Source organism: Moschus berezovskii, chromosome 14, assembly GCF_049115385.1.
Source record: "Moschus berezovskii isolate FMDL1 chromosome 14, NW_MosBer_1.0, whole genome shotgun sequence".
Lineage (NCBI taxonomy): Eukaryota > Metazoa > Chordata > Mammalia > Artiodactyla > Moschidae > Moschus > Moschus berezovskii.
In genome coordinates, this window is record NC_142473.1 from 32,967,370 (window position 1) to 32,980,613 (window position 13,244).

The window sequence follows — 13,244 nt, forward strand, 5'->3', positions numbered from 1 at the left end:
AATACAAAGCAGAAGTTATCCAATGCATTTGGCAAGAGTGCAATAGGAATACCTGACATGAATACATATATATTACTAGATCTGTTTTCCATTGGAAGAAAAATATTCTTAAGTATATTTGTCGTCTCCTAATTTAACTTTTAAAAAAATTTCCTGATCTTTATTACATAGTTCTCCAGGGTCAGTGTCCTTAATTCATAATCCCTGCCTTGCATAGCGGAGAAGGCAATGGCAAGCCACTCCAGTACTCTTGCCTAGAAAATCCCATGGATGGAGGAGCCTGGGAGGCTGCAGTCCGTGGGGTCGCTATGGGTCGGACACGACTGAGCGACTTCACTTCACTTTTCACTTTCACACATTGGAGAAGGAAATGGCAACCCACTCCAGTGTTCTTGCCCGGAGAATCCCAGGGACAGGGGAGCCTGGTGGGCTTCCGTCTATGGGGTCACACAGAGTCGGACACGACTGAAGTGACTTAGCAGCAGCAGCAGCAGCAGCAGCAGCCTTGCATAGACCCTTGGATGATCCATAGCTGCTTACTCACATATATACATTCTCTCTCTCTGTCTCCCCCAACCCCTTTATAATAAAGCAAATAAAATATACAGAAAAGCAAAGAAGTCAGTATGTGGAATACACTCTCACTTAATTGTATAGCTATAAATTGTACCTGCTATAAATAACATATATGGGGGGGCTAGAGTTTTTAAAACAAATTACTGACATTTTACCCCTAAGTACTCCAATATGCATTTTAAAAATATGTATGTCTTCCTGTGTAAGCACAATATCTTTATTTACCTAATAAAAATTAATGATAACTCTAATATTATCCATATTGACATTTTTCATATTAAGACTTTCCCAATTGTACCCCCAACTCTTTTTACAACTAGTTCATTCAAACTAGTATCCATTCAGGCAAAAATCATACACTGCACTTGATTGTATCACTCCCTTAAATTTCTTTTAATCTTAAACAGCCTGTCTTTATTTTCCATGCCCCTGACTTAGAAAATCTGCTTGATTTTATTTTTTTTTTTTTATTTTTCAAAAATGGTTCATTTTTTATTTAGCTTTTTGACTCTGTGCTTGTGCTTTCAATACTTTCACAACGATCTTCTGCTGTTCAATAAGGAAAGCGCGCTTGATCCTATCGCGGACACATTTAGCACACTTGGAACCACCATAGGCTCGGCTGACGTGTTTCTTCGTTTTAGACAACCTCATGAGAACTTTAGGTCTCACAGCACGAACGCCTCTAAGTCGGCCTGGGCACACACCGCATGCAGATTTTGGTGCTTTCCCAACCTTCTTGGTATAAAGGTAAACAATTCTATTACCAGGGGATCGGGACAGCCTGGTTTTGTTGGAGGCTGTATTGTAGGACAGCCTACAACGGTATGTCAGATGCTGCACCATCCTGAATGCCTCTAGATGCCGTCCCCGGAAGAGGAAAAAGGAAGTCCTTCTGATTTTAAAAATAGCCCTTGGTAAAAATCTCTGTGATACCAAATTTTTTTCCTAGGCTTACAATAGAATCATTTTTCTCCATATTCTTTTTTTATAAATTCTTGTGAACTTTCACTGGAGCTTTAGGCTGTAAAATTGTGGCTCTTTTTGAAAATGAAAATAGTGGACCGACTTCAGGGAATAAAACTTATAATCATATCTAGACAAATCAACCTACCTTTTAAGCCTAATAAACCTAAAAACTGGAAAAACAAAATTACACACCACTAAAATTGGGTTCATAGTCCCAATAACTAAATGAGAGGAGTTGAAATCAGTTCCAAAGAATACAAAAGTTCTCTTGTCAAAATGTCAAGCATATCTATTGAGTCACTCTCTTAACTGCCATGATTAGTTTACAAGAAAAGAGCAAATATTAATTCTTTCATTTAAAAAAAAAATTACTTACATATTGAAAGTTAATTTTTATTCTTGGAGGTGATAAATATAACCCCAAAGCTTCAAATAATCATAGAATTCTCAGCTTTAATTATAGGAAGTTCTAGCTTTCTAGTCCTTTGCACAAAACACACTCAAAGGGGAAGCCATCCATAACACAAGAAAAGATTTTTATCTCTCTGCCCAGCTCCTCTCATTTCATACAGGAAACATCTAACAATCATATCATCTAGGAGATCTACAGTAGAGATGAGATGTGCAAGTAAGCTAAGGAAAGAAATCAACCCACTTGTGAAACTTACCATATAAGAATGTTAGTCTGTGTATTCTAAAGAAACAGAAGCCTTTTTTTCCTGGTTGAGCTTTTCTTCTTCTTTTCTGTAACATGGAAGCAGAAACCAATGTCAGGAGAACAAGACAAAGAACAAGGGAGGCAAATCATACAAGGTTTCAGGTTAGATATATTCCCCCAAATTTGGGGAAGAATTATATGCACCTGGGAGTAGATCACACTTACAGAGCACTAAACCACTAGTACTATCTAACTAATAATACTCATGCCTCCACATGATCCTGGGTATGTGGATTTAGACTCTTTTCAGAATATTTCTAGAGGGAAATATCACTTGGGAACTCCAGGTATTTAAAACAGATACTTTAGTTTAGCATTAGTATTCTACTTCTAATTCTACTTATTCAAAAAAGAAAAAAGCATAAAATTAAAACAAAAACAAAAAAAGACTGACCTAGAAATCATGTCTATCAATTGTATTCTATTCAAATCAGCTCAGAGTTGGATTCATTAAGCTCCTTAAAAATCAGTTCTGTTTACTATAGTAAATATTTCTTGAGGGAAAGAAATAAATGATGCTGGGACAGCTGAAAAAAATTACAACTATGGGAGAATGAATTTGGACTCCTACTTCACACTGTATATAAGAATTAATTGAAAATGAATCAAAAAATAATAATAAAGAATCAAAGACCTAAATATAAGAACTAAACTGTAAAACTCTTAGAAGAAAACAGGCATAAATCTTTTTGACCTTGGATTAAACAATGGTTTCTTAGTATGACACCAACACAAGCAACAAAAGAAAAAAGATAAACAGGAATTCTTCCAAATTTAAAACTTTTGTGCTGCAAAGAACATCAGTCACAATAATGGAAAGGCAACCCACAGAATGAGAGAAAATAATTGCAAATCCTTTATCTAAAGAGGTGCTTTTGTATACTCCAAAATATATAAAGGCCTTAAAAACGTAACAATAAAAAGGCAAATACCCTAACTTGGAAATGGTTTCAGATAGTCAAAAATTCAAATATTTAACATATTTGAATAATATCTTTCCAAATTAGATATTAAAATAGCCAATAAACACATGGAAAGATGCCCAACGTCATTAGTCGTTAGAAAAATACAAAACCTTAATGAGATACCACTTCACATACACTAGATGGCTGTAATCAAAAGGACAGACGATACATGCGGTGTTGAGGATGTAGACAGACTGGAACCCTCATATACATTGCTGGTGGGAATATGAAAAGGTGCAGCTGTTTTGGAAAACAGTCCAGCAATTCCTCAAGAAGGTAACATAGAGTTACTATATATCCCAGTAATTCTACTCCTGTTTATATGTTCCAGAAAACTGGAAAACATGCCTACACAGAAACTTACAGATGAATGTTCATAGTAGCATTAATCCTAATAATCAAAACGTGGGGAAGTTTTAAATGTCCATCAATTGAATGAAATAACAAAATGTGGGGATTTCCCTAGTGGTTCAGTGGTTAAGAATTTTCCTTCCAATGAAGGGGACATGGGTTCAACCCCCGGCTGGGGAACTAAGACGCCCCATGCCCTGGGGCAACTAAGCCCATGTGCCTTGCAACTAGAGAAGCCTTTCGTGCTGTAAGGAACGTTCCTGTGTGCCACAACTAATACCTGACACAGCCAAATAAATTAAAAAATAAATACTTTTTTAAAATGTGGTATATGTATACAATGGAATATAATGCCGCCACAGAAAGGAATGACATACTATAACATGGTTGAACCTTGAAAGCATTATACTAAGTCAAAGAAGCCAGACATAAAAGGTCACATATTTTTTAAAATAATAAAAAATAATTTTTTTTAAATTACAAAAATATAATTATTTTTAAAAGGTCACGTGTTATATGATTCCCTTTACATGAAATGTCCTGAACAGGCAAATCCATGGAGACAGAAAGCAGATTGATTAGTAGTTGTCAGGGGCAGGTGGGAGAGGAAGATAGGGAGTGATAGCTAAAAGGTATGGAGTTTCTTTTGGAGGTGATGAAAATGTTCTGGAATTAGCGGTAATGGTTACACAACTTTGTGAACACTAAATAATGAATTTTATTATATGTAAATTTTATCTAAAATATATATATATATATAGTGTACCTTACATCATCATGGCTGACTTTCCTAGGCACTGATTCAGAGGCCCTGCTGACAGCCCAGTGGTTCTTAGAAATGTATGCTTTACATTAAAAGGAAGAAATATCCTAGAAAAGCTTTACATAAGCAAATTTTTGTATATCAAATCCTACATAGTAAAGAAAGCCTATGACGAAATCTTCCCTAAAATCAAGAAACTAAACACCCCACAGGAAACAAACTTACCGCTACCAAGGGTGAAAGGGTGGGGGAGGGGTGAATTAGGAGTTTGGGACTAACATATACACACTATAATATATAAAACAGTGAACCAACAAGGACCTACTGTATAGCACAGGGAAATATACTCAATAAGGGCATTGAGTCTGAAAAAGAATATATATTTGTGTAGATGTAAATAATTGAATCACCTTACTGTACACCTGAAACTAACACAACAGTGTAAATCAACTGTATTTTGGTACAGAAAAAGCTAAAGTTACTAATTCACACCCTAGTTTATCCATCCTGTGAATTTGAATTCTGTATGAGATTTACCCAAAAGAAAGGACATTTGTTCAAGAATGATTTAGCCCTGCTATAAAATACCAAGAGTTGCCATAAAACAGTGTTAGAAGAAGACTTTTCCAGAACTGCCCCGCCTTACGATTTTATCTCCACCACTTTATGAGCTCTTTCAGCCCGTCGCTTTTTCCGGAAATGCTGGAAGAGGACCACCACAATTACTACTATGACCATCAGTGCACAGGCGGAGCCGATGGCCAGAGCCAGGAAGTGGATCTCAGAGAAGCGTACTGTAAGGAGAAAAGATCAAGTTGGGATTCTGAAAAGAGGAGGGCTGTGATGAAATCTAAAGATATAATAGGGGTGTGTTTTCACCCTTAAACGAAACATTCCTTTCTTCTGCCATATTAACTGTGTAAATTCTGGCAGCAATATGAAAGCCATACAGACTACTTTAGTGGTTCTCAGACTATGGTCCTAGGAGGAGCTACAGAATGACTTCAGAACTTCAAAAGGCAAGTTCCATCAGGCCCCACCCCAGATCTACCCAATTACAGGTGGGGCCCAGCAATCTGTTTTAACTCGTCCTCCAGGTGATTCTGTTGCATGCAAAAAAATTGAGAATCACTGGGGCAGGTAACCTAGCTAATGGGGTACGGTTATTGCTCACCTAATCAAATCCAGTGTTTATTTCTCCCTGAATCCTTCTCACCTCTGACATTCAGTCCGTCATTTATTCAGGTTTATTAAGAGCTTATTCTGTTCTAGCACTTTGGTGGAAATACAAAGCCGGAAAAGACATTACCTTCAAGGAACTGATGCCCACAGGAAAGAGAGGCAAATAACTGTATTCTAGTGGATCAGTGATGTAAGAGAGAACCCAGAGGGAAGGGTCGCTAAGCAAGGTTAGAGACTGTGAAGTCTGGGTCTCTTGATTTTGAGCTTGATTTCTGATTTAAATTTCAAAAAACCTACAGAGCTAGAAAGGACATTAGCAAATATCTAGCCCAGGGGTTCCCCAGCCTCAGGTCTGTAAAGGAAGGGGCGGGGAGAAGGAGAACAAACCCACAAAATCCATGTCAGATTGTGTGCCTTGTTTGTGGTAAACAGGGGTTATGGCTTTCACTGGGTTCTCAGAGTAGTCATCCTAGTATGTTTAAGACCCGTGGGTTCTTATCTACCTGTTCATTTTGCAAAGAAATTGAGATCCAAAGACATTACATTACTTGTTTCAACACTCAAATGACTTCTCCAAGGTCACACAGCTCTCTATTGATAGGGCCTTTAAGGATGATACTAGGACTGAAAGGAGGAATTCATACCATTTTATAGGCTTTTATGTTTTGGATAGTAACATGTTGGTTAAGAGAATACACCGACGACGGCTAGGTTAAAATAGCAGCTCTGTGTGACTTGGGTAGTTCACTTTTTTGAGCCTCAGTTTCTTCAATGTATAAAGTAGAGATAACAATACTCATTTCTTGAGTTCTTATAAAAAATAAAATTGCTTATTGTTCCACGCTGTGCCTGCACATAATACTTTCAATATATGTTAGCTGTTATAATTTTCAGTACAATTCAGACTTTGGGGATTTTTACTTTTAATATGTCATTTTATCCTCATCATAATCTTAGCTCTACTATTCTCACTTTACAGAAGAAAAAAAATTTATTTACAGCTGATAAACTGTAGCAGTGACTCAGATCCAAAGTTACAATTCTTAAGTTTTGTGGTCTTTTCTTTTTGTTATCTGGCAGTTTTCCAGGTTGTCCTTTCTAGGCCTACAGGCAATACAGTGCATTAGATGGAGCACAATTTTGGAGACAGAGATGCTTGAGTTTGAGTTCTGAGTGACTCCATTTATCTGCTCCATGACTTTGGACAAGTGACTTAACCTGTGTGAGCATTGGTTTCCTCATTAGTGAAATGGGGGGAGCACTGACAGCACAGTAAACTGATGTGTGTAAAGATTAGACCGAGGACCAGATGGCTGGATGGCATCACCAACTCAATGGGCACAAGTTTGAGCAAACTCCGGGAGATAGTGAAGGACAGGGAAGCCTGGCACGCTGCAGTCCATGGGGTCGCTGCAGTCCACGGGGTCGCAAAGAGCTGGACATGACTTAGCACTGAACATGGAGAAGGAAATGGCAACCCACTCCAGCATTCTTGCCTGGAAAATCCCATGGAGGAAGGAGACTGGTAGGCTACAGTCCATAGGGTCGCAAAGAGTCGGACACGACTGAGCAACTTCACTTTCACTAGCACTGAACAACAACAAAGATTACATGTGTTACATAAATCTCCTAGCATGTGGGAAGGGCTCGATAACAATAGCTACCATTATTGGTGTCTACTTCCAACAGTGATTGCGAGAATTAAATGAGATAGTGCACGTCAAGCACTGTGGACAGTGAGAAGGTACTCAATAGTATCTTGTGACTAAATGAGTGGATGAATGGACTTACTGTTAGCCTTTTATCAGAGAGTTGCTTCCTCTCCCTTTCAGGATCTCAATGCCATTTTTGTAACCCTAGGTCCTTTTGCCTTATTTTCTGTTTGTTTCCACAGCCAAACAAAGCCTTTCTCTTTTTACCCTAGGACTCTTCACTCTGCAGTTTCCAGATCCAAAGAGTTGGCCCTCCTCTCTGCTCTTTCAGGCATCACAAAACTTTGCCCCTCTGTTTTCTACAAGCTCTCATACTTTCCAAAAACACTTGTCTCTGCGTCACCTACCGGTCTGCACGACGCTGAGCTGGATCTCCCCGATCAGCCCATCAACGTCAGGTGGGTTCTTCACCTGACAGGTGTATGTCCCATTGTCATCAAACTGCAGCTTCCAGAGGAGGATGGAGGCATCATACCGCTCAGGGTTCCCATCCCAGACCACTCGGTCCTTGAAACGCCCACTCATGGGCTTGAAGGGATCCACATGGTAGTAGAAAACCTAGAGAGGAGTCATGACCAAAGGTTTTATTCAGTACCTGGGCAGGGAGACTGAGATGGCAGGAGCAGAAGAGAAACACCAGGGGCATCTAGTGGTTAAGACTTCACCTTCCAGTGCACAGGGTGTGGGTTTGATCCCTGGTCAGGGAGCTAAGTTCCCATGTGCCTCGTGGCCCAAATACCAAAACAATAAGAAACAGTATTGGAGCACATCCAATAAAGACTTTTTAAACGGTCCACATCAAAAAAAAAAAAAATCTTCAAAAGAGAAACACCAGCAAGCCTGACTGCCCGGTCTGCAGCTCTCCTGCAAAAACCTGCTTTCTCCTTCACCAGCCTCTCAGTTCTGTCTCTGTGCCAAGAATTGTTCCCCAGCTTTACCCTGTGCTAATCGCCAAGAAAAATACAAAAGGGCCAGGAGAAATGGACTGGCTTATTTTTCTCATCAAGGGCCCCAAACTTACAAACTGCTCAGGGCCCCCATCTCGAGGACGGAAATTCCAGGTCACTGTGAGAGCATCACCCACTGGGGCAAAGCTGGAGAAAGTGCATTTTAACCGAATATCTGTCCCATTGACAGCCTCCAGCACACGGGGAGTGTAAATTTCCACAGCTGCTATTGGCCAAAGAGCTGCAATGGAAAAAAGGCAATGAGGAGTTAACAAGAGATGTGTCTTAAGAGAATTTCTGCTGACACTACCAAAATAAAGGTCTGAGTAGGGCATCAAACAGATCTGAGATGCCCCAGCTCTCACTCAAACTCAGCTTCACCCACCACTTATTCCTACCTACATGTAACCTTGACCCTCCCATTCCTTTAACAACTAAAAATAGCACCCAGTAAACTTTATTTAGCAGTCACACTTTCTCTAAAACAGGATACCCTAGCCTCATTGTACCCACTTCAAAACTGCTCTAACAAACTATACACGTTGGCAAATAAGATTGAAGGCAGAAACAAAAAAACTAAAACTAATCAGCACATGAATTAGACCTCTGTTCAGATTAACCATAATATGTTATGTGTATAATGGTCCCCTAGCAGTAAGTTTTCCAGAAAGGGTCCTTGTTAAGTGAATTTCCTACTGTTCCTAGTCTTCTGCAAAAAACGGAATTAATCAGCCCCAGACAGTTTAGCTTGCTTGTACTGCTGGAACCTTTATACCATGTAGCATTTTTTTAGCATGATATTTACATTTAGTAAGTGCATGTTGGGGCAGTTAGCAAGCCACAGTGGGTCTCTCTCCTTAACCATCTCTGCTTTCCCAATGCTGTCCAGAGTCTCAAACAAGACCCACACACAGAAATCCAAGAGCCAGGTTCTGCCTGTAGTGGGAGGTGGAGAGCAGCCACCAAAAAATGGAGCGTAACCTGAGATTAGAAAACCCTCTCTGTGCCCCAATCCCTGGCAACCAGAACACACCTAAACCTGTTTTTCCAAAAGCTGTTCCCCCAAAATTACCCCCCACTTCAGTTTCATTAAAGTCAACACTAAAGCAAAATGTAACCGTGGCTCAGGCTCCAGTAAAAGACTGTCTTGCAACTTTGGGACAATGAGCTAACTTTATAGGGTAGGCAGTGGAGAAAATGCTCAGAGAAGCCCGCGAGCCCTTACCTGTGAGCTGTAAGCCAAGGAGAAAAAGCACAGCACGCGTAGGGCTCTTGCCATACATGAGGGAAACCCAGCCCTGGCCCCAGAGACCAGACCGGGCAGACCAAGCACGCCAGCACCCTGCCAAGGCCACTCCTGGCGGAGAGAGCGCCTCGGCGTTTTTCCGGAGAAAGGAGTCTGTCCCCTCACCTGTGGGAACCTGAGCACCCGTGCCTGTGAGTCATTCCTGCTCTGCCGGTGCACTTTGCTGGAATGAAAGGTGGGGCTTCAGCTCCCAACGCCCTCCTCCCCTCCTTCCTTGCCTCCCTTCCACCCTCCGCACTACAGACACGTCTACACAAAGTCCCAGACTCTGCAGTCCTTTCTTTTCAGCTCATCTGGACCCTGGCCTCTGGATGGCCTCAAAAACAGCCAGAGGAGGTGGTGCCTGTCTGAAAGGTCCCAGGCTGCTTTGGGTCTGGCCCATACGCACACAATTTAAAAAAAAAAAAACAGGTTTTACGCTTGCCTAAGAAGTGAATGTTGAATTTACCTGCAGTGATTTCACTTATCAAAGCACTGCCCTCAGGCCACAGTAGCCTGAACTGGATTACCACCTCCAAAATAATCAGAATTCCTTAGGACCCTCTGTATTCAAAAAGTCCTAGAGTTTGTATACTTGATTTTAACCAAATGTTACCACAAGGATCCCTGTGCTTTTTCTAGCTGGTAGATTTCCCCTGAAAACCCCCTTCCCCCTCCACCCCCCCATCTAAAACAGACTGACCAAAATAAATCTCAGTGTTTAATGACCCTTTATGTTTGAAGGATTTAAAGAGGAATCACATGCTATCTCAAGACACTTTGCAAAGTGCTTTCATTGACACGACACTGCCCTGAAGTGTTCCCATTTCACCAGTGAAGACAGACACTAAAAACCCAGAGGTGATTTATTTGCACAGCCAATAGGTAGCAGAACTGGAACTTCTTTTGACTCTTTTTTCTTTTTTTTGGCCACAGCATGTGGGATCTTAGTTCCCCAGGGATCGAACCCATGACCCCTGCAGTGGAAGTGTATGCGTGTTAACCACTCGACTGCCAGGGAAGTTCTCTTTTTTGGCTCAGTCTAATGCTCTTTCCACAAAAATCATAGCTCATGTGAGCAATCAGACAGAGGATCCTCAAGGAAAATTTCCTAATAACTTTTTTGTACTTCAGGTTTTATTTGCCATTTTGGGGGTAGTCATCTGTCTGAGAAATCTTAAGAGCTGAAGATTTGAAGTGAGACAAGGTGTCTTCTTGTCTGGAAGGATGACGGGTAATTGTTACAGATTAGTGAAGCCGTATGGAAACTCAGTAGAAGGAGGATGAAGGTTACCCATGCAATTAAGAAGTAATCTCTCACTGCCCTGGGTCCAGGGTTTAATCCCTGAGGGGGGAACTAAGATCCCACAAACCACGTGGCACGGCCAAAAAGAAAAGAAGCAGGCTTGACCAGTAATCTAACTCAGAGCAGAAGAAATAAATTGCTATCCCTGGATTAGCAATCTAGAAACTCTTAAGTGATTCATAAAATCTCCCAGTGAAACCGCAGAACAGAGAAGTTTCTAGGACCTAGAGGAAGGGACAGGCTGACTAGAAAAAATAAAACAACATAAAGAGGGAAGCAAAGAGAAAATTAATTCCACTGAGAGAGGCAGATTACAGAAGAAAAAAGCAAAAGAGAGAAAAGCAGCAGGAGAAAGATGTGCCATAAAAAAAAGTTAACAACCAAAATAGCCCCCATCAGACCTGAGAAACCAGGGGCTCCACACGTGAAGAGGCGTGGTGTCCCAGCGTGAGTGTCCTGGGAAGAGTATTCCTGAACACAGGATGTTTGGCTCCTTTGTAAGCCTCTAGGTCAGAACCTCAAATCAGAATGCTGGGGAAACATTTTAAATGGTGATAGGATAAAAGAGCCTTTCTGGCATGCAGGTCCAAAGAGTTCAGCTCCAGGAGCCGGAAAGAAAAGCAGTTAAGGAAACTTGAGCCTCGGCTGGCTTTCAACTTGCCGGGCAGTGCAGCTCTAAAGGAAGGAGAGGAGAAGTCTAAGGTTTTGAAGCCTACCACAAACTGAAAATTTTTGGTGAGAGGTAGAGTAACCACAGGGCTCAGGAGATGCAGCAAACAGCAGCAGGAGAGGAATCAGGGCAGGAAGAGCTGAACAAACTGTTGTCAGGAGGGAAGACTCTTCCTCCCCACCCCACTCTAGGTAGCCAGGAGCCCTGTGAGCAGGCAGGCAGGCAGCGCAGCTCTGGGAGTTAGCCACTGCCCAGAGCCCATTCCTCCTCAGCAGAGTTCAAGTTCCTGGCGGGGTGCCCAACAACGCCCAATTCCTTCCAGTTAACAGCAGAGTCACCGGGTTCCCCTCCCTGGGTGGGGAGGGGAGAGGCCAAGGGCTGGACTTGCTAAGTAGAGAAAACACTAAAGAAAAAGGAAGCCTGTCCCTAAGAGTCCCCAGGGTGCCGTTCAGCAGGACTCTGATCAGAGATGGAGGCACCTGGATGAGGCCTTAGTTACAGTGTGTATCTGGGCAAGTGAGAGAAAAAGAAGAGGATTTCTGGAGATTGCAGGGTACACGGGTTCAATTCCTGATCCTGGCAGATTCCACATGCCACGGAGCAACCAAGTCCACGTGCCACAACTGCTGAGCCCACACTCTAGAGCCTGTGCTCTGCACAAGAGAAGCACCACTGCAAGGAGAAGCCCCGGCTCATCACAGCTGGAGAAAGCCCACGTGCAGCAGCAAAGACCGAGTGCAACCAAAAAAATTAAAAAGGAAGAAGAGTGAAGTTTTCGGAGACATCACTTTGTCTCTTTAAACTTTTCTAGAGAAAAATTCTGATTGTCATTAAAATTCTACAGTGTACTAAGTTTTGAAAGTACCTCATCTATCCCTCCCCCTCCACATTCCCTAAAAATATCTCTTTTTTTTTCCAAATTCACTTACTTATATATTCATTTGGCTATACCTGGGTCTTTTGAACTGTGGTGTTGGAGAAGACTCATGAGAGTCCCTTAGACTGCAAGGAGATCCAACCAGTCCATCCTAAAGGTGATCAGTCCTGAATATTCATTGGAAGGACTGATGTTGAAGCTGAAACTCCAATACTTTGGCCACCTGATGTGAAGAGCTGACTCATTTGGAAAGACCCCTGATGCTGGAAAAGATTGAGGGCAGGAAGAGAAGGGGACGACAGAAGATGAGATGGTTGGATGGCATCACCGACTCAATGGACATGAGTTTGGGTGAACTCCAGGAGTTTGTGATGGACAGGGAGGCCTGGCGTGCTGTGATTCCTGGGGTCTCAAAGAGTGGGACACGACTGAACTGAACTGATACCTGGGTATCAGTTGTAGCATATGGAATCTAGTTCCCCAACTGGTGTCAAACCCAGGACCCCTGCATTGGAAGCCCAGACTCTTAGCCACTGGACTGCTAGGGAAGTCCCTCCTAAAAATATTTCTAATGGATACCTAGGCTTTGGTCAGTAGAAAACTCACTGGGGGCTCAGAAGACAAAATGGTTAATTGACCCATATCAATATATGTAAAAATTGTTGTCTTAGCATCCTAGGCAAAAAAAAAAAATTTTTCACTACAAGATGAAAATAACATTCTGTGAAGCAAGGAAAACAGATAATTTAGCTCTTAGGGTTGTTCAAATAAAGTATTTATTTACTCAAAAAAGTTTTGGTCCATATGTCTTTCTTACTAGAAAAGCTTTATAAAATTTTTATTACTGTGTTGCTAGGCTAGAAATGCAAAGTAGAATTAGACATTTCTGCCTGGGGTTGGGGCAGGGAGGAATCAGTCTGAAG

The 13,244-nt window shown here is 41.6% G+C and overlaps 1 protein-coding gene, 1 long non-coding RNA gene and 1 pseudogene across 2 annotated transcripts in view; 1 reads left to right on the forward strand and 2 right to left on the reverse strand.

Annotated features, from left to right (window-relative positions):
- The window catches only part of MPZL2 (myelin protein zero like 2), an 11,201-nt gene extending 1,200 nt beyond the window's left edge, over nucleotides 1-10,001 (reverse strand). Inside the window, exons 1-5 of the mRNA XM_055423113.2 lie at nucleotides 9,409-10,001; nucleotides 8,258-8,424; nucleotides 7,584-7,794; nucleotides 4,989-5,136; nucleotides 2,214-2,289 (exon numbers count right to left, since the gene is read on the reverse strand). Of these exons, the coding sequence (XP_055279088.1) occupies nucleotides 2,226-2,289; nucleotides 4,989-5,136; nucleotides 7,584-7,794; nucleotides 8,258-8,424; nucleotides 9,409-9,466 (648 nt within the window). The 5' untranslated portion in view covers nucleotides 9,467-10,001 and the 3' untranslated portion in view covers nucleotides 2,214-2,225. The remainder of the gene's footprint in view (nucleotides 1-2,213; nucleotides 2,290-4,988; nucleotides 5,137-7,583; nucleotides 7,795-8,257; nucleotides 8,425-9,408) is intronic.
- On the reverse strand, nucleotides 3-2,207 carry LOC148775559 (large ribosomal subunit protein eL34 pseudogene; annotated as a pseudogene).
- LOC148775560 (uncharacterized) lies at nucleotides 5,015-13,043 on the forward strand. Its single transcript, XR_016038979.1, has 4 exons — nucleotides 5,015-5,138; nucleotides 5,615-5,683; nucleotides 7,449-7,634; nucleotides 12,028-13,043. It is a non-coding gene; the product is annotated as an uncharacterized LOC148775560 (long non-coding RNA).
- Nucleotides 13,044-13,244: the final 201 nt, after the last annotated feature.